Source organism: Mastigoproctus giganteus, chromosome 14 (assembly GCF_048544385.1).
Source record: "Mastigoproctus giganteus isolate SK-2022 chromosome 14, ASM4854438v1, whole genome shotgun sequence".
NCBI classification, from domain to species: domain Eukaryota; kingdom Metazoa; phylum Arthropoda; class Arachnida; order Uropygi; family Thelyphonidae; genus Mastigoproctus; species Mastigoproctus giganteus.
The window spans coordinates 34,226,748-34,248,128 of record NC_143588.1 but is presented as its reverse complement, the minus strand read 5'-3'; the positions used below and the strand labels follow the sequence as shown (position 1 = coordinate 34,248,128).

The following is a 21,381-nucleotide window of genomic DNA, read 5'->3' as shown; positions in this document are numbered from 1 at the left end:
AAGTTTCCCCGTCAAATAAATAATAGCTAAGGCGCCATGCATGCCATTTAGCATTAGTAAAGGCACATGATGCAAGAAAGCACCGGCAAAAAAAAAAAAAAAAAAAAATTCTAATTTCACCCATCCACTCAATCCAAATATTTGTCTAGTTCTGCCTTGAATCTACTTAAGTTATCAACTTCTACAACGAGAGATGGAAGTTTGTTCCAGCAATCAACCACATGCTGGCTAAAGGCAAACTTCCGCACACTTATCCTACAACTGTCTTTCCTCAATTTGAATTTATGCCCTCACAGGTGATTATTCTAAGGAAGAGGAAAAATCCCTCAACACTGAGCATGCTCAAACCATTCAAGGCTTTATACACCTCAATTGCAGGTGCCTGGTCTCCAGACACTGTAATTTGTAAAACTTAAGCCTTTTTTCTTAAGAGCAACCCTTTGTTCATTTCACTAATCTTATTGCCCTTCTCTGCACGTGCCCAGCAGCTCTACATCCTTCCTAAAATGAGGCCTCCAGACCTGTACAATACTCAAGGTGAAGCCTGACCATTGCCTTATACAAGGATATAATCACCTCCTTATCTCTGCTAGAAAAATTCCTGTACATCATTAACAAGACACCATGAGGTACTCTTGCAGACCATATGCTCTGCTCGGAAAACTTCATATCTGCCTGCACAATTACCCGAGGTCCTTTTCATTCTCTACCACTGTCAAGTGTAGTTCCACACAGTTGTGTAAAGTACTGCATATGGGTTACTCCTTCCCATATGCAGTACTTTACTTTTGTCAATGTTAAACTTCAGTTGCCACCTCTCTGCCCATCTGCTCAACTTTTCTAGATCCTGTTGCAGCAGTGTACTGTAATTAGTGTCATTAACAACCCTGTCAACCTTCATATCGTCTGCAAACTTGGACATTAAGCCTGAAATAGTATCATCAATATCATTAATAAATACAGAAAACAACAGTTGACCCAACTCTGAACCCTGAGGGATTCCACAAAGAGAATGAAGTTGAGTGGGAGAAGACTCTATGTCTTCTCCCATTCAACCATCACTTTATCCATAGCAGTAATTTGCCTCCTATGTGTCACTGCTCCAATTTGCGCAGCAGTCTTTCATGTGCAACAGTATCAAAAGCCTTTCTAGGATCCAATTATATGATATCAAAGTTATTCCCTGCATCCAGTTCCTTTGTGACCACATCATAGTATCCAATCAAATTGGTCAGAAAAGACTTCCCCTTAACAAAACGGTGCTGTGTCTGAACTATAACTGAAGTCTTGTCTAGATGATCCTGCAGTGCTTCTTTAACCAGTGCCTCCATTAATTTTCCTTGAATAGAAGGTCTGTAATTACTTGTTTCGCCTTTTGATCCTCCTTTGTGCATTGAGGTCACATAATTATGGCTAAGTGTTTGCTTACTTCCTTTGCTGCCTCCGTTAGTATAACTGGAGAGATCCCATCCACACCAGGTGCCTTTCTTATGTTTATCTTCAATAATTTCTCCTCTACTTTGCTGTGATTTATAACAAAATTCTGGCTGTTCCCTCCCTGAATAACTCCTCATAGGTGAATGTAGATGCAAAATACTCATTTAGTTTTAGATGCAAAATACTCATCAACAGTTGAACAATCGATATCCATTGGACCAATCTGATTTATCCCCTTCCTTCTAGAGTTTACATAAGTAAAGAACTCTATGCTGTTTTTCTTTGCATCCTTTGCCAAAGGCAGATTACGAGATTTCTCGTAATCTGCCTTTACCTGCTTAAACTTCTTTGTGACTTGGTTACAGACCTGCTTATATCTATCATAGACATTCGTGTCACACATTATTTTATATGTATCCTATGCATTTTTCTTCTCTCCAACATGTCTCATTAGTTTATCTGACATCCATTTAGGCCTAAACCTTGAACAATATTTCTTAGTTGGTATGAAAAGCCTAGTAGCTTCCAAGATTAATTCTTTGAATGCTTCCCATTTTGAATTTGCTGTTGGTAACATCATCAGTTGGGTTGCCACTGTGTTGCATGATGTTCAAGTGCAAGCTCTGGCATCGCTGATGTGGGCAGCTGAGAGCTTGATGGGCCCAACTGTATAGAATTTAAATACTGTCTCAGATCTCCATAGTCAACTTTACAAAAGCAGAAACCATCTACTTTCCCCCTGACCCTTTCAGACCAGGCTGAGAAAAATTCTACCCCTTGAGTGTTGCACAATCTCTCCAGGGCCGAATTGATTGACAAGGCTCTCATCATATATTCCCTTCTATCTTGTCTGGGCAGAATTGCAGACACTTCCTTCTATCTTGTCTGGGCAGAATTGTAGACAATTTCAAATTCAACCCTAATTCACAGCTTTTATTCAACAGTGACCTGTACTTCTTGAGTAAATCTGCAGATCTCTTACTCGTAATGTCATTAGTTCCAACTTGTACAACAATATCACCTTTTGTGCCCTTAAAAGATATCTGCTCTACGTCATCAAACTTTACCCCTGGCAGACATACCCAGGTCCTGTTTCTACCTATCCTTTTTGCACAATATATTTCCTGTTTCCCTGACAGTAGAGTCACCGACAACTACTAGTTCCTGTGGGACCAGCACATTCTGCCTTTTGGGTTGCTGCTTTCTTGCATGATGTTCAACTGCAAGCTCTCTTCAGCGGAGAACTTGAAGGGTCCCTCTATTTAGATCCTTCGAGGGTATTAACCCTGTCATTCAAACTCTCATATAGGCCCATAACAACACTGAGTTTTTGCCTGATTTCCTCACACTCCTTACATTGTACACACACAAAGACATTTGTGTGTCTTTGTGTGTGTACCCTTGGCATTGTTTCCCGTCACTGATTGCTCCACAAACAAAGCACACAAGGTTTATGCTTCGTGGTGAGGAGATTAGAATATCATTGGCAAACATTGGTGAGGCACGAAAAATCTGTATTTTGTTATGAGTTTTAAATACAACCATAGAACATGCACTGAAATCTGAAAAGTAATCACTTGGGAAAATATTGTTTTTTCCAGATTGAATCAAAGAAGGATTAAAAAACTCACTTTACTTATTTATACACCAGTTCCAATCTTATGTTTTGCCTTGGGAATTGTATTAGCACATCATCATAAATTGAAGGTCCTTTCTTCAGTTCCACCAGCAATGTCTTTTTAATAGCAAATAAACATAGGCCACATAACCTTTCCTGCGTTTGTGTTCCTCTATAACACATGTATTCTCTTCATAGTCGAAGAAGAATGATCGACTGTGGCAGTATTGGTTGATTCAACTACTGCTCATCTCGGTTGCCCAAGTTATTTGCTGTATGATTCCTTTTGCCTCAAAGGTGGTACTTGTGCATATGTCCGTTCTGATAATCCCTCTGAGAGAACTTGGTAATTTGGAATCTCCTATTTTCGATCTTCTCTGGCTTAAAATCTCTCTACCTCATTGTGTCAAATTCATCTGTTGTCTCTACCATTCTCCTAACTCCACTAATCAGTTGGAGCTCTTTGACTTCCTCTCTTTGCAACTTGACTTTCTCCAGTCCAACTTTCCTAACAGTGAGGTAATTTTCCTTGGTGATTTTAATGTTCAAAACTCCAGCTGGCTTCCGTTTTCTAGTCACACTGACCCAGCTGGTTGAGATGCTGAGACTTTTGCAATTACCAATGACCTTGCACAGACTGTTCATTTACCTACAAGAATACCGGACAATCCTAACCATACAGCCAACATGCTTGATCTTTTTCTCACAAAGAAGTCAAAGTGAGTTGTGATCACCAAGTTGTGATCTGAGGTGCCTAAAGGTACCTCAGATCACAACTTGGTGATTGTCTCTTCTCCAATGGAGCCTTTATCTCATGGCTATTCCCAACCTTGTATTGTTTGGCATTATAAGAATGCAAAATGGGATGACCTGCGAGATTTCTTTTCTTCTTTTCCTTAGTCATATTACTGTTTCAAAACTTCTGATGTCAACGTTTGCTCAGATCGGGTCAGTGAAATTATTCTTGTAGGAATGGAATCCTTTATTCCCCACTCCACTTTAAAATCACATCCTTTATCTAAACCTTGGTTTTCCAATAAATATACTAAGGCTGTTCAAGAGAAGAACGTTGCACATCGTAATTGGCTTGTTTCCAATTCTTCAGTTTCATTTTCTACCTACACCAAAGCTCACAACAATTGTAATGCAGTTATTAATCAGTCCAAATGAGATTTTGAACAGGCTAAGAGTAGAAAACTTGCTTCTTGCCCCAGTGGTAGCCGAGCATTCTGGTCTCTTGCCAAAGCTATTGGCCACAACTTTTGCCCATCTCTGCTCCCACCTCTGTCAAAACCAGATGGTTCTGTTGTCACTTCAGCCAAGGATAAAGCTGACCTGCTAGTATCCCATTTTTCTTCCAACTCATATCAATGATCTTGGAAACACCCCCCACCATTCCTAACTTGCTCCATTTAATGCCTCCTATGGTCTTCCAGCAAAAGGATGTCATTAGGATTTTAACGAATCCTGATGCTAAGAAATCTCCAGGTCCTGATGGTATTTCTTCATTTGTTCTCAAAACCTGTGCTCCTGAACTGACTCCTGTTCTTTGCCACGTTGTTTCACTTTCTTATTCCAAAGATGTTTTTCCTTCTGCTTGGAAATTTGCTTATATCCAGCCAGTTCCTAACAAAGGGTGACAAATCCCTCCCATCCAATTACGGTTCCATTGCAATTACTTCTACTCTTTGTAAAGTAATAAATCAAATAACCGCGTACTCTTAAACTACCTAGAAACCTTCCTTCTGATCAATGATCACCAGTATGTATTCTATCAGTGTCGATCCACTGGTTATATTTTGGCTTATGTTACAAATTTATGGACAAATTCAACAGAAAAGTTCGGTGAAGCACAAGCTCTTGACATCTCAAAGCCTTTTGATCATGTTTGGCATACAGGTCTTCTATAGAAGTTTCCATCTTATGGTTTGGCAACTGTTTTTAGTAATTGGTTATCCAGTTTTCTCTCTGATTGCTCACTGAGGAAGATGGTATACGGTTCTCTGTCTTCTAACTTTTCTACTAATGCTGGTGTCTTCCCCCCAAGGTTCAGTTCTTTCTCCCATCTTTTCCTCTTGTGTATTAATGACCTTCTTCCATTGACTGGAAATCCTATCCATAGTTTTGCCGATGATAGCACATTGCATTCCGCTTTCCATTTTGAGAAACCTTGCCCTGTTCAATCAGCTTCAACTTCTCGAATATTGGCTACCAATTTCTTAAATTCCTATCTCTAGGTAATTCTCAGTGGGGCAAAGACAACTTAGTTGATTTCAACTCATCTTCTGTTCTTCTGCTCCTGTGTTTATCTTTGGTGACACTCTGATTTCTAGGCAAAATGATATATCTCTTTTGGGGATTACCCTGACTTTTAATTTCTCTTGGCACAAGCACATTACAAATATTGCTTCCTCTGCGTCTAAAAAAGTTGGTTTTCTCTTTCACTCTTGTTGTTACTTTTCTTCGAAACAGCTGTTCACTCTGTACAAATCGCAAATCCCCCCTACCATGGAATATTGTTCCCACATCTGGGGCAATGCCCTCAAAACCTCTCTCAGGCTTATAGATTCCATTGAGAAGAGGACAGTTAGGTTAATTAATGACTCTTCTCTAACAGAGTCTCTGCACTCGCTGTCTCATAGGCATGCTGTTTCTGCTGCATTCCTTTTCTACAGTTAGCATTAGCATTAGTAGAGGCATTTGATGCAAGAAAGCAAGCTTATGCAGCATCAGTCAAAAAAAAAAAAAAAAAAAAAAAAAAAAACCACTCCCACTTCACCCCTCTGTTCGTTCAAAATACCTGTCCAGCTGAGCCTTAAACTTAATTAGGCTATCAACTTCCACGACAAGGGATGGAAGTCTGTTCCACCAACCAACCACTCGCTGGCTAAAGGCAAATTTCCGCACGTCTAGCCTACATCTGTCTTTCCTCAATTTGAATTTATGCCCTCTCAGGTGATTATTCTGAGCGAGAGGAAGAATCCCATCAGCATTGAGCATGCTCAAACCATTCAATGCTTTATACACCTCTATCAGATCACCTCGCTGGTGCCTAGTCTCCAGACACTGTAATTTGCAAATCTTAAGCCTTTCTTCGTAAGAGCACCCCTTTGTTCCATTCACTAATCTTGTTGCCCTTCTCTGTACTCGTTCCAGCAGCTCTACATCCTTCTTGAAATGAGGCCTCCAGGCCTGTATACAGTACTCTAGGTGTGGCCTGACCATTGCCTTATACAAGGGAATAATCACCTCCTTATCCCTGCTAGAAAAATTCCTATATATCATTGACAATACACCATGAGATACTCTTGCAGCCCGTCTGCACTGCTCAGAGAACTTCATATCTGCCTGCACAACCACCGCCAGGTCCCTTTCATTCTCTACCACTGCCAGTGTAATACCACAGAGTTGATACGTTGCTCTGGGGTTGCTGTTTCCCATGTGTAGTACTTTACATTTGTCAATGTTAAACTTCATTTGCCACCTCTCAGCCCATCTGCTCAACCTTTCCAGATCCTGTTGCAGCAGCATAGTGTCAGTAGTGTCCTTGACAACCCTGCCTACCTTTGTATCGTCTGCAAACTTCGAAATTAAGCTTGATATACCATCATCAATATCATTTATGAATACATAAAACAATAATGGACCCAACACTGAGCCCTGAGGGACTCCACTAATAACATTAGTCCACGACGAGCAGTGTCCATTGATTACCACTCTCTGTCTTCTCCCCCTCAGCCACCCCTTTACCCACAGCAGCAATTTGCCTCCAATGTTACACTGCTTCAATTTGTGCAGCAGTCTTCCATGTGCAACAGTATCAAAAGCCTTTCTAAGATCCAAGTATATAATATCAAAGTTATTCCCTGCATCCAGTTCCTTTGTGACTGCATCATAGTATCCAATCAAATTGGTCAGGCAAGACTTCCCCTTAACAAAACCATGCTGTGTCCGAGCTATAACTGAAGTCTTGTCTAAATGATCCTGCAGTGCTTCTTTAACTAGTGCCTCCATTAATTTTCCTGGAACAGAAGTTAAACTCACAGGTCTATAATTGCTTACGTCAGCTTATGATCTTCCTTTGTGAATTGTGGTCACATTTGCACATCTCCAGTCTATGGGTACCTCCCCTGAGTCCAAGGAAGCTCTCATAATTATGGCTAAGGGTTTGCTTACTTCCTTTGCTGCCTCCTTTAATATAACTGGATAGATCCCATCCACCCCAGGTGCCTTTCTTGTGTTTATCTTCAACAATTTCTCCTCCACTTTACTCTCAGTTATTACAAGATTCTCTAGCTTACTGCTAGAGTTGAATACACCTCTGGCTTTTCCCTCGCTAAATAACTCCTCATGTGTGAATGTCGATGCAAAATATTCATTTAGTCTGTTAGCTACCTGAGCAGGATCATCAACAGTTGACCCATCGATATCAAGTGGACCAATCTGATTCATCCCCTTCCTTCTAGAGTTTACATAAGTAAAGAACTCTTTGCTGTTTTTCTTTGCATCCCTTGCCAAAGATTTCTTGTAATCTGCCTTCGCCTGCCTAACCTCCTTTGTAACTTGGTTACAGATCAACTTGTATCTATCATAGGCTTCTGTGTCATGTGTTAATTTGTGTGTATCCCATGCATGTTTCTTCTCTGCCATATGCCTCATCAGTTCATCTGACATCCATTTAGGCCTAAACCTTGAACAATATTTCTTAGTTGGTATGTAAAGTCTAGTAGCTTCCAAGATAAGTTCTTTGAATGCTTCCCATTTTGCATTTACTGTTGGTAACATCATCAGTTGGTCCCACTGTATAGAATTTAAATACTGTCTCAGTCCATCATAGTCACCTTTACGAAAGCAATAACCCTTCCCTTTACCCCTAATGGTAGTTACCTCTTTGAGTAAATCCCACTTCAGCACACTGTGATCACTGCCACCTAGTGGTTCATTTATCTGCAGATTCTTAATGCATGAAGAATCACTGCTGATAATCAAATCAAGAGTATTCCTCCCTCTAGTTGCCTCCCGAACATGCTGATGTAGAAAACAATCATCCAATAAATCCACAAAAGCCTTGCTAGTGTGTGAGTGACCAGCCCACAAATTCCAGTCAATATCTGGGAAATTAAAATCTCCCATTATAAGACTCTCTGATTTACTGGCCCACTCTATTTCCTTGTACAGTTTCTTATTATACTCATCAGAGTCATTAGGCCTATAGCACACTCCTACTCTCAATTTTGATCTCCCAATGCTTATGTCACACCAAACTGACTCGACACTGCACTGTCCAGCGATGTCCACTGGCTTCACTTCCTTGGATTTTATGTATTTCTTAACTAATAGCATAACCCCTCCTCCCTTCCTATCCAGTCTATCTTTTCTGTAGACGTTGTACTCCGCAAATTCCAGTTCTGCATTCCTTATATCTGTGTGACACCAAGTCTCTGATATACCAACAATATCTGCCTTTGATGTTTTGAGCAATACCTCAAATTCATCAAATTTATTTACTAAACTCCTAGCATTGGTGTACACGCAAGTATACATGCACCTATTTCTATTCTTAGCTACCCTAACACAACCCATGTGTTTACTTGTACCGCAATGACTCCCAGCAGTCTCTGAAATATCCTGAATCTTGTTTTTCAGGCTTCTGCTCATTCCAATAGAAGCGGTGCAAGAATCTCTTTCACCTCTGCCAGTGGCTACTGTTAATCTATTTGTCTGTGTATCCCCCCAAGCTAGCAGTTTTCCGACCCACCTAACACTGCCTCGATAGCATCAGCAAATATTCTTGCACCCTTTCTATTTAAGTGTATCCCATCCCTGTAGAAGCAATCCCTCCTGTTAACAAGTACAGTCCAGGCTGAAAAAAATTCTACCCCTTGAGCCTTGCACAATCTTTCCAGGGCCGAATTGATCGACAAGGCTCACATCGCCCTTGCTTAGCCAAATAACATACAGCATCAATTAATCTTTTTAAAATGTCTCTTTTCTTTAATTATTCATTATGACAGCTAATTTCAGTTTTTCTCCGACTGTCAATGGGAGTGTCAATTCTTTCTTTTCCCAAACATCTTAAGATTTAAAAATGACTGAACATGTGGTTGGGAGCACTCATGTTTTTTCCATGGACACTTCCATGGACACTGTTCTTCTGAATTGGCTTCTATAATTTCTGCTCTCTCTTTCAAAACAGTCAGAACACATGCCGCCACCAACCAACATTCATTTACTGTCCAACTTCAAACTCATAGAACCAACTTTTTATCTTCCTTGTTTATTCATTTAACTGCCATTTTCTTGAACAATCTTCCTTCATACATATTTCCTGAAAATTAGTATACAGAAGTTCAAGTCTAATGGCAACAAATATCTTCTTTCATCTTCTGCATGGTTCTAATACCTCTCGTGTTTGGGGTTTTCATAAAAAAAAAAAAAAAAGCAGAACTCGGAATCCTCATGAACAGTTCCACTAATTTATAAATTTCCTTGAATGCAACCTGAAGCTGATTTTCTTGCTTGAATTTTACTAGGTGATGCACTGGTTTCCTTGCAAATTCATCAAAAGAAAATCACCAGTAGAATGGCCACAAATGTAGTCAAAGAAATTTGTTTCATTATAGCATCTTTAACCACATCAGATATAGCATTAATGATATCATTTTGTGCTGTGAAAGAAGTTCCTCGAAAAGAGGAGCATACTCACGGAGCACATTTATAAATTCTATATAATTCTCTCGATTAGCTGAATCTTCAAACTCATCATGACCTCTCAAAGGAAGCCCTTGCTTAGCCAAATAACATACAGCATCAATTAATCTTTTTAAAATATCTCTTTTCTTTAATTATTCATTATGACAGCTAATTTCAGTTTTTCTCCGACTGTCAATGAGAGTGTCAATTCTTTCTTTTCCCAAACATCTTAAGATTTAAAAATGACTGAACATGTGGTTGGGAGCACTCATGTTTTTTTCACTGATGTGACTAAATGATTGAGATCGGAATACCAGTACTTTTTCCAAATACCTTTCTCTTTGGAGAATAATAAACAAGCCCAACAAAAAAGTTTTGACCACACTTCACATGCAGTTAACCATTCTACTGTCTCGTATTGTGAAATAGAGAAATGTCTCATGTACTTAGTTTTTGCATCTTTGTGCTTGCACAGTAAATTTGGAAGAGGAATTTGAGGCTTACCTTCTTCAACTATGTTCATACAATCTGCAAAATCTCTAGCAGAATCTCTAGTACATCATCAAAACTATTTCCCATTGTAAATATGGGGAAAAAAGCTATAAATTATATCTAAAAAAAAAATTATAAATATACATTTAAATATAAATTATAAATGTATATTAAAAAAATTGTGTAAATCGGTGTCATAAACACGTCGTTTTACACTACGCACGCAAAATAGACAGAACTCAGAGAACAAAAACAGCAACTCACTTACTACATCTGGGTGCTGTTGTTAGCGCACACTCTGCCATGCCTTCTGGATGGTTTAAAACCACTGGAAGGCTAAGAATTTGGCCTGCTTCGCCATCTGTACATCTGTTTAGAGGGCTCAAAGGTGGCCATATCACGTTCACATTAATAGCCTGCACACCTGGGCTATTAGCACAAATGTGATAAGGTCTTTATGACCTGAAACTCCTCCTCCTCTTCATGAAACATTGTATATTGGATTTAATTTTAGGAATCACGCAAAGCCAGGAAATAATTAGGGGAATCTCTAACAGAAAAAAAGCAAAAATATAATATCGGTAACATTGCGATTCAATGGGTGTGCACGGCACACCTAGCACACCCTGAATATACGTGCCTGGATTTATTATTTTAAAAATTAAAAAAATCAAACTGATTTTCCTCAAAGAAGCTAGGAATATCATGAAGACTGTACTAATTTTTGTCATATTAATCATTGTGCATTAAACATATTCCTTTATAAAATTATTTGTTTCTTGATAATAATTTTTCATAAGTGTTTAATTAATCAGCGAGTTATAAATAAAAATATTCAGTTACAGCAGTAAAAGTTAATTTCAACTCTTTTTTTTTTTTTTTTTTTTTTTTGTTGTTGAAACGACTTTCTGTAATACTGCTAAAAATTTTCATTTGATTTTTTCTGTTTTCTTTTGCATATTTATTTTATAGAGTTCAAAACACATGGCATGCCTTTACCAAAATTCTTGCTGAGGGTGGAATTCGAGGTCTGTGGAAGGGTTGGGTGCCAAATGTGCAGAGAGCTGCACTGGTCAACATGGGAGGTATGCCTGAAATTGTTTGAAACATTCGTGTGAAGTAATTTCGGTATTTTTGTGTTTTGAATGGAATTTTTAATTGCTTCTGCAGTGTTCTTGTTTTCTATGATATTTTTCTATTTAATACAGGTTCTTTTTTAATATTTTTACAGTTTACTTAAAACTGATGTTTACTCCTATTTTTACATTTTATCTTTATTTAGAATGTTCAGAACAACCTTAACCACCTTAAATTTAATATTGATTTTATGATGCAGAAAGCAACCTTATAGAGCATCACAAAAAAAAAAAAAAAAAAACCCTTCCTGTTTTGAACATTTATCTCCTCTAACAGTTTGTCTAGTTCCTCCTAAATTTATGCAAGCTACTCACTTCCGAAACATTAAATTAAACTTTGCCCCAACAATCAAATATCTGGTTGAAGGCAAATTTCTGCACATCTTTCCTGCAGTCATTCTTCCTCAGATTGAATTTTAATCTATCCTGTATCAATTCTTCCTCCCTTTGAATTTGTAAGCAGGATGCCATCAGCATTGAGCTTACTCAGTCCATTCAAACCCGAAATACTTTGATCAGATCTCATCTCATTGAGGCCCAGTCACCAGATGCTGCAATTTGCAGAACTAAAGCCTTTCACTTATTCCAACAGATCCACATCCTTCCTAAAATGAGGCTTCCAAACCTGTGTGTAGTACTCAAGGTGTGGTTTTACGGTTGCCATATACAACAGGAAAATTATCTCCTTATACCTACTGGCAGAATTCTTGTATATCATTGACAGAAACCCATGGGCTGGCCTAGCAGCTTGTCTGCACTACTCAAAGAACTTCATATCTGACCACACAATCACCATTTTTTTTTTTTTTTTTTTTTACCATTCTCAAGTATCTTTTGTTTGTACCACACAGTTGATATGTTATTCTGAAATTTCTGCTACCCATATGGAGTACATTGTATTTGTAAATGTTAAACTTCACTTGCCACTTCTTAGCCCATCTGCCTAATTTTTCTATTTCTTGTTTCACAAGCTTATTATTTGATTACTGTCATTAACCACCCTGCCAACCTTTGTATCATCTGCATACTTAGACATTAAGCCTGATATACCTTCATCACTATCATTAATAAATATAGAAAACAACAGTGGAAGAAAACAATGAAACCAGGGAGAATCCACTAATAACAGTAGTCCATACAGAGCAGTATCCATTAATAGCCATTTTCTATCTTCTCCCACTCAACTATCCATTTTTTCAGAGCAGTAACTTGCCCTTAATGCCACACTGCTGGTCCAATGTGCACAGCAGTCTTTTTTATGTGCAACAGGGAAGCATCAAATGCTTCCCTAAAATCCAAGTATATGATTTCAAAATTATTTTTGGCATCCAGTTCCTTTGTTACAGTATCCAGTCAGCTTGTTCAGACAAGATTGCCCTTTTTCAGATCCATTCCGTGACTGCAGTCAGTATAATTGCATTCCTGCCTAGATGGTCTTGCATACTTCTTTAATTAGTGACTCCATTATTTTCCCTGGAGCTGAAGGTACTCAAACAGGTCTGTAATTACCCAAGTCACCTTTGATCTTCCTTTTATTCTTTGGTTGAATTAGTTGGTGATTCTTGACCCTCCTTTTACCTAAAGGTTGAATTTTTGAATATATCAATTGTGAATTGGTGATACATCGAGTCCATTCCACCTCCACTGAATCACAAAGTTCTCATAATTATGGCTAAGGAGGTAATCAAACCTACTTAGCCTAATTTGGTTATGACTTTGCTTACCTCCTTTGCTGCCCCTCTTAATATACTTGGATAGATCCTATTTTAGATTTAGCTTCAACAATTTCACTTCCACTTTCCTCTTGGTTATCACAAAATTATATAGCTCCCTGTTAGAATTTTATTCTGTAATAAAATTATTTCCCTATAACTAAGACACATGAATTTGAATTGCACTTATTTCAATTTAAAATTACATTTACATTTAATTTTCAGAGACATATAAACTGGAATTAAACTAGATTGAAAGCAATTTTGTTCAATTATTCATTATATATTTAAAGTGAACTCCACCATGGACTCAAGATTACCATATTAAAATTACAACGAGTAAAGTACACTGTGATCACAAGAACCAATAGGTGACAGTGATCATTGTGCATTGTTATGGGATATATATTGAAAGATATAACTACTGTCAAGGGGTAAAGAAACTTGCCAATTCTCTTGATGTATGACGGAGACTCATCTTTTTGATTTGTTTTGACCAATCCCCTTATCCCTCTCACTGTCATCAGTCTCTCCCCCCCCTACTAAAAAAAAAAAAAAAAAAAGTAAAACTATAGTTTTGCTGTTAAATTTGGAATTTTTTGAAAATTCTGCAAATTTATACTTATTTTCATTAATGAATTGGTCATTACGTGTAATGTTTATGTTGTTTGCATAAAATACGTGGACTGTTCCTTTACCATGGAATTCGCTGGGTTTTTTTTGTTTTTTTATATCTGTGAGTGCATTTGATGCAAAGCAAATTACTTGCAGAACATTAACAGTGTCCTTAAAGTAAGGTTCCAAAGAGGCACAATAAATTTGAAAAGATATATAGTCAAGATTTTACCTGTATTATAAAATCTGGAAATAGTAACACATTTATTTTGTGTACCATATGTAGATGTGATTTTCAATTGGTTGGAAACATGATATAATCAGAGATTTGCAAACAAATAGTCTCTAAGAACAATGTGCATTGCATCGAAATAAATGCACAAGATAGATGTAGTATTTTAAAACAAAGATAATTGTGCCATACTTGCTGATTGTTTATCCACATTGCTATTTTAGAATATATAAAGGTGTACTGATCATGTAAGTGCATGGTTCAGAAATATATTTTGCAATAGTGAAATGGTAAAAAATATGAATGTGGAAAAACAAAAACAGCATGCATTGTTAGTAAAATTGTACAGACCGAGGCTGTCACAGACATTCTCTCAGATATGCCAGACAAGCTGTTCTTGCTACCTGTGAGTCTAAAACGCTGATGGAACTGATATTCGGGTGACACTCAAGTCAAAGTGGACCCAATTTCGGCGAAGTCCGGACGGTCTATGACAGCCAAATCCTCTGCTTGCACCTTCACGATGGTGGGACTGTTAGTAATCCTGGGTATAACCTTCATGCACAAGTACATGGTGGGTGACCACCCAGGTGTGAACCAACGTAAGCAGGGGTCGCGGTGTGGCGCCCACACCACATGGAGGAACGCCGCCCCTCTATGTTACCAGGCAGTACTAGGTGGTAGATGACTCATCAACCGGTGAAATACCACCACTTTGCTTATTGGAGGCTTGAAGTGGTGGAACCCATGTTTAGTCTCTAGAGCTAAGTTCCGGCCAACCCTTCCCTATCTCTTGCATCATGCAGTACGATTGATTTATTTTTGAGGTTATGATGAATGTCGTGACGAGATCCAATATTCCTTACATTTCGAGGGTACAGCTCTAAAACAGAGTTTGCAGGCTGGCCGCTAGATAGTACACCGGACCAAACCAATTGGTAACTCTCTAGGAGGCTTCCGGATCAGCTAGTGTATAATCTTGCTACCTCTACTCTGCCAGATAGTGACTGGAGGGAGTCCGAGTAGTGTGTATGCGGGGAGCATTGTCGAGGCCACGTTATGTCAAGGATCTGGGTATATTCTTACCACATGTACGCCATATCCAAAAATTTCATTACTTCATACAGCATGTCCCACCCACTTTTTCTTACTATTGAATACACCATGAATTGTCAAAATAATAGAGCAAGCTTATCTGCGAAAAGATCTAAACCTCCCAAGGACTTCCTAATTCATTTCACAAATATACGTGGTCTCAATTCTAATCTCAACGATGTCCATTTCCACTTGCAGTCTTCCAAACCCCATGTACTTTTTCTGACTGAATCTCAGTTATCAGTTGATTCAACTACTGCTCATCTCAGATGTCCAAATTATTTGCTGTATGATTCCTTTCGCCTCAAAGGTGGTACTTGTGCATATGTCCGTTCTGATATTCCCTGTCAGAGACTTGGCAATTTGGAATCTCCTCTCTTTGATCTTCTCTGGCTTAAAATCTCTCTACCTCATTGTGTAAAATTCATCTGTTGTCTCTACCGTTCTCCCAACTCCACTAATCACTTGGAGCTCTTTGACTTCTTCTCTTTGCAACTTGACTTTCTCCAGTCCAACTTTCCTAACAGTGAGGTAATTTTCCTTGGTGATTTTAACGTTCACAACTCCAGCTGGCTTCCGTTTTCTAGTCACACCGACCCAGCAGGTCGAGATGCTGAGGCTTTTGCAATTACTAATGACCTAGCACAGATTGTTCATTTACCTACAAGAATACCGGACAATCCTAATCATACAGCCAATACGCTTGATCTTTTTCTCACAAACAACCCTTCTAAGTACAAGGTTGAAGTGAGAGGTCCTTTAGGCACTTCAGATCACAACTTGGTGATTGCCTCTTCTCCAATGGAACCTTTATCTCATGGCTATTCCCAACCTCGTATTGTTTGGCATTACAAGAATGCAAAATGGGATGACCTGCTAGACTTCTTTTCTTCTTTTCCTTGGTCTGATTACTGTTTCAAAACTTCTGATGTCAACGTTTGCTCAGATCGTGTCAGTGAAATTATTCTTGCAGGAATGGAATCCTTTATCCCACACTCCACTTTAAAATCTCGTCCTTTATCTAAACCTTGGTTTTCCAATAAATGTGCTAAGGCTGTCCAAGAGAAGAACGTTGCATATCGTAATTGGCTTGTTTCTAATTCTTCAGTTTCATTTTCTGCCTACACCAAAGCTCGCAACAATTGTAAAGCAGTTATTAATCAGTCCAAACTAGAGTTTGAACAGGCTAAGAGTAGAAAACTTGCTTCTTGCCCTAATGGTAGCCGAGCATTCTGGTCTCTTGCCAAAGCTATTGGCCGCAACTTTTGTCCATCTCTGCTCCCACCTCTGTCCAAACCAGATGGTTCTGTTGTCACTTCAGCCAAGGATAAAGCTGACCTGCTAGCATCCCATTTTTCTTTGAGCTCATGTATTAATGATCTTGGTAAAACACCTCCCACCATTCCTAACACGCTCCATTCATGCCTCCTGTGGTCTTCCGTCAAAAGGATATCAGAAGGATTTTGATGAATCTTGATGCTAAGAAAGCTCCAGGTCCTGATGGTATTTCTCCACTTGTTCTCAAAACCTGTGCTCCTGAACTTACTCCTATTCTTTGCCGCCTTTTTTCACTTTCTTATTCCAAAGGTGTTTTTCCTTCTGCTTGGAAATTTGCTCATATCCAGCCAGTTCCTAAAAAGGGTGACAAATCCCTCCCATCCAATTATCGTCCCATTGCAATTACTTCTACTCTTTCTAAAGTAATGGAGAAATCAATTAACCGCCAACTCTTAAACTACCTAGAAACTTTCCGTCTGATCAACGATCGCCAGTATGGATTCCGTCAGTGTCGATCCACTGGTGATATTCTAGCTTATGTTACCCATTTATGGACTAATTCAATGGAAAGGTTCGGTGAAACACAAGTAGTTGCTCTTGACATCTCAAAGGCTTTTGATCGTGTTTGGCATAAAGGTCTTCTAAACAAGCTTCCATCTTATGGTTTGCCAACTGTTTTTAGTAATTGGTTATCCAGTTTTCTCTCTGATCGCTCACTGAGGGTGATGGTAGATGGCTCTCTGTCTTCTAACTTCTCCACTAATGCCGGTGTCCCCCAAGGTTCAGTTCTTTCCCCCACTCTTTTCCTCTTGTATATCAATGACCTTCTTCCATTGACTGGAAATCCTATCCATAGTTTTGCCGATGATAGCACATTGCATTCAACTTTCCATTTTGAGAAACCTTGTCCAGCTCAATCAGCTTTAAGTTCTCGAAAATCTGCTGCCAATTCCTTAAATGCCGATCTTCAGGTAATTCTCCAGTGGGGCAAAGACAACTTAGTTGATTTCAACCCTTCTAAAACTCAATCTTGTCTTATATCTCGCAAAAAGGATTCTTCTGCTCCTATGCTTATCTTTAGTGACACTCCGATTTCTAGGCAAAATGATATATCTCTTTTGGGGATTACCCTGACTTCTAATCTCTCTTGGCACAAGCACATTACAAATATTGCTTCCTCTGCATCTAAAAAACTTGGTTTTCTCTTTCGCTCTCGGCATTACTTTTCTCCCAAACAGCTGCTCACTCTGTATAAATCGCAAATCCGCCCTGCCATGGAATATTGTTCCCACATCTGGGGTGGTGCCCCCAAAACCTCTCTCAGGCTTCTTGATTCCATTCAGAAGAGGGCAGTTCGGTTAATTAATGATTCATCTCTAACAGAGTCTCTCCACTCGCTGTCTCATAGACGCACTGTTTCTGCTGCATGCCTCTTCTACAGATACTTCCATGGGCACTGTTCTTCTGAATTGGCTTCTATAATTCCTGCTCTCTCTTTCAAAACAGTCCGAACACGTGCCGCCACCAGCCAACATCCATTTACTGTCCAACTTCAAACCCACAGAACCAACTTTTCATCTTCCTCATTTATTCATTCAACTGCCGTTTTCTGGAACAACCTTCCTTCATACGTATTTCGTGAAAATTACAATCTACAGAAGTTCAAGTCCAATATCAACAAATATCTTCTTTCGTCTTCTCAACCTCCAACCCAAGCACGGTACTAAGTACTACAGGTTTAATACCTCTCGTGTTTGGGGTTCTCATAAAAAAAAAAAAAAAAGACAGAAAGCAGAGGTAGTGATGGTTTTGAAAAGATGACAATTTTAATGTCATAAAAGGCCATTAAACATTTCAGAATATGCTACAGCATCTTCCTTGAAGCTATCATAATCAGTCGTACATCTAACAGATAATCTAAACAGTAACCCACAAACAGAAAAATCCTAAAGTAAGCTAATGTTTAAAAGAAATAATATAGTGTAATCAATCCCGTGGCTGTTTCAGAATATAAAATGTGTATGTTGTCAGTGAAATTTAATTTGAGATCTGGATTTTAAAAAAAATCTCTTACTGTCCTTCTAAAAATATTTCTTGCTTTCTTCCCTCTTTTTCCAGGAAATTATATCATACTTTCTCTGAAATATCTCCTGCTTTCCATCTGCTTAGAATTAGCAAATATCCAGATTTTCAAAAGTCAAAATGTTGCAGCTATGTTGAAGGGAATTTTATTTTGCAGAACTGCTTACTCTGGGATCAGAAGTTTTAAATTCTTTTTGGTGGATCGCATGATGTTACAAAATGCAAATGTGAATTGTTGAGGTAGATAATCATAGAAATTGCTAAACTTTTTATACCATCTAAGAGATGTTCAACATTTAGAGTGAATACGAGCGAGTTCAGTTGCAGTGAATAAAAATACGTTGTATGATTGTAAATTGTCAAAGAATCCAGATTCCTATAGAAGGTATAAATCAATCTGTAATCAAAATAATAAGGGGGATAGGAATGCTAAGAGAAGAAGAGTATAAAGAAAACTTGCAAAGAATTGCTTAACAAGTTCACTGCTGGAATGCAAACTTGTGTCAGAAAGAATTGCAATTGCAGCAGATCATAGAGATGTGGCATATGCAACAAGTTATGACCATCCTGATCATTGTGTCAACCACCGGTATGGTGCCAAAGACCGTACATAACAGCGTAGCAGCAATAGGTCTCCCAGCGAACACCTACAAGGAACTCCAGGAAGTCGCAATCCCGAACAACTGTAGGATAGTCAGAGAGTTCCTCGACCATCAGTAACACGATAAGTGCGATTCTACCCAGACACGATAGAGGGAGTATATGATGAGAGCCTTGTCAATCAGTTTGGTCCTGGAGAAATTGGGTAAGGCTCAAAGGGTAGAATTTTTTTCAGCCTGGTCTGTGCTTGTTGACAGGAGAGACTGCTTCTACAGGGATGGGTACACTTAAATAGAAAAGGTCCAAGAATATTTGCTGATGCTATCGAGGCAGTGTTAATTGGGTTGGAAAACTACTAGCTAGCTAGAGGGGGATTCACAGACTAAACGATTAACAGTGGCTGCAGGCAGAGGCAAAAGTGATTCTTGCACTGCTTCTATTAGAATGAGCAGCAGCCTGGAAAGCAAGGTAATGGAGATTTTCATGACTGCTGGGAGTCATAGTGTAATAAGTAAATACATGGGTAGTGTTAGGGTAACTAAGAGTAGGAACAGGTGCTTGTATAGTTGCACCAATGCTAGGAGTAGAGTTAATAAATTTGATGAACATGAATTGCTATTCAAGATCTCAACAATATCTGCTATCAAAGGCAGATATTGTTGAGATATCAGAGATGTGGTGTCACATAGATATAAGCAGTGCAGAATTGGAATTTGGGGATTACAATGTGTACAGAAAGGATAGACACGACAGGAAGGGAGGAGGAGTTATGCTGTTAGTTAAGAAACACATAAAGCCTAAGGAAGTGCATCCAATTGATGTTGGTGAATAATGAAGTGTTCAGTCTGTTTGGTGTGACTTAAGCACTATGAAAGGAAAAATGAGAGTAGATGTGTGTTATAGGCCTAATGAATCTTATGAGTATAATGAGCAATTGTGCAGAGAAATAGATGGGCCAGTAAATCAGAATGTCTTATTGTGGGGAATTTTAAATTTCCAGATATTGACTGAAACTTGTGGATTGGTCACTCACACACTAGCAAGGCCTTTTTGGATTAATTGGATATACTCAGTGGTGAGATTCAAATAATTTAACAACCGGTTCGTTGCCCTAATGACCATTCTAAATATAAAAAAAACTATATACCGAAAGGTAGTTTTATTATTTCATGCAGTTAATACTTAAATAAGAACAATAAAAGAGGTCCACAAAACTAGATTATGTTATAAGAAAGAGTTTTAAAATATCAATGAAAAAATATTAAATAATACCTGACAAAAACAATAAAACTGTTATTTAAGATATTTACATATTGCTTCTGATTGGCGTCCTTACGTGCAATTTTCTTCGCTTTTATCCGAGCATCATCGGCTGAGTGATTTATCCTTAACCATCTTTTCACTGGAGGAGTAGGGTCCCATTCCTTTAGAGGTAGGCCGATTAGACTAATCGTCATTGTGTTTGATATATTAGAAAGAGTTAGGCAACTTCTCTTCTTTGAACATTATGTTCATCTTCGAAAAACCCCTTTCCACTTCTGCTGAACTTACAGCAATTGTTCTGACAATATTTTTAGGTCTTTGAACACTTTCAGGAATTGCATAATTCTAGGAATTTTTTAAAACATTTTCCACGAAATCTCGATAATCATTAATATCAATTTGGTAATTAAAAATGTCATTAATTACGAGCAATTGTTCTTCAGCTGCTTTCCATGGAACTAGTACTTCTTCAATATTCCAGTAACCTGGCTCCAAAAAATTGAGAAATTGTAATTTATTCCTATCTTGAAATTGGCTACAACCTGCTTTTAAATGTTCACAAGCCATTAGTCTTTTTTTCAAATTCGTTATGATGTTTTCTAAAAGTCTTTCCCGAGGAAACCCGACAAATTCATGATTTTCTACAAATTTTATATTTTTGAAGGTTTCTGAAGTAATTAATTCATCAACTTTTTTTTCGTATGGAACCTTTTCCTTTCCAAGCATTTGAAATGCTTTAATAGATCTTATCACGAGTTTTTCAGCCTTTATTATGTCTATATTTCTTGCTTGCAGTGCATATGAAAGAAGAGAAATTTTGTTTAAAATATCAATCGTCAACGCCAAATCAGTTATAAAATATATTTTCAAGACGGGCAGCCATACCTAAGTACTTTTTATTTTAATAAAAATAGTGATGTAGCGCTGGATAAGTGTGCCACACAGCTAGGGTTGATCTTAACTACAGGCAGCCCACCTTGGTCCCAAAACTCTTCCAATCTTTATAATTTCAATTCCAAGTTGTTCAGATATTTTGGAAAGTTCAATTTGGTTTTTATTGGATTGATGAAAAATAGTATATATCTTATCAATAAATATTTTAAAATGATTTACTTTCTTTATTTCCTT

The 21,381-nt window shown here is 38.2% G+C and overlaps 1 protein-coding gene across 2 annotated transcripts in view; it reads left to right on the top strand.

Moving 5' to 3' along the window:
- The window catches only part of LOC150075058 (mitochondrial uncoupling protein 4-like), a 308,741-nt gene that overhangs the window by 136,248 nt on the left and 151,112 nt on the right, over positions 1-21,381 (top strand). For both annotated transcript variants that reach the window (XM_090388936.1, XM_090388935.1), the window contains exon 6: positions 11,213-11,325. In XM_090388936.1, coding sequence (XP_090245062.1) covers positions 11,213-11,325 — 113 coding nt within the window. The remainder of the gene's footprint in view (positions 1-11,212; positions 11,326-21,381) is intronic.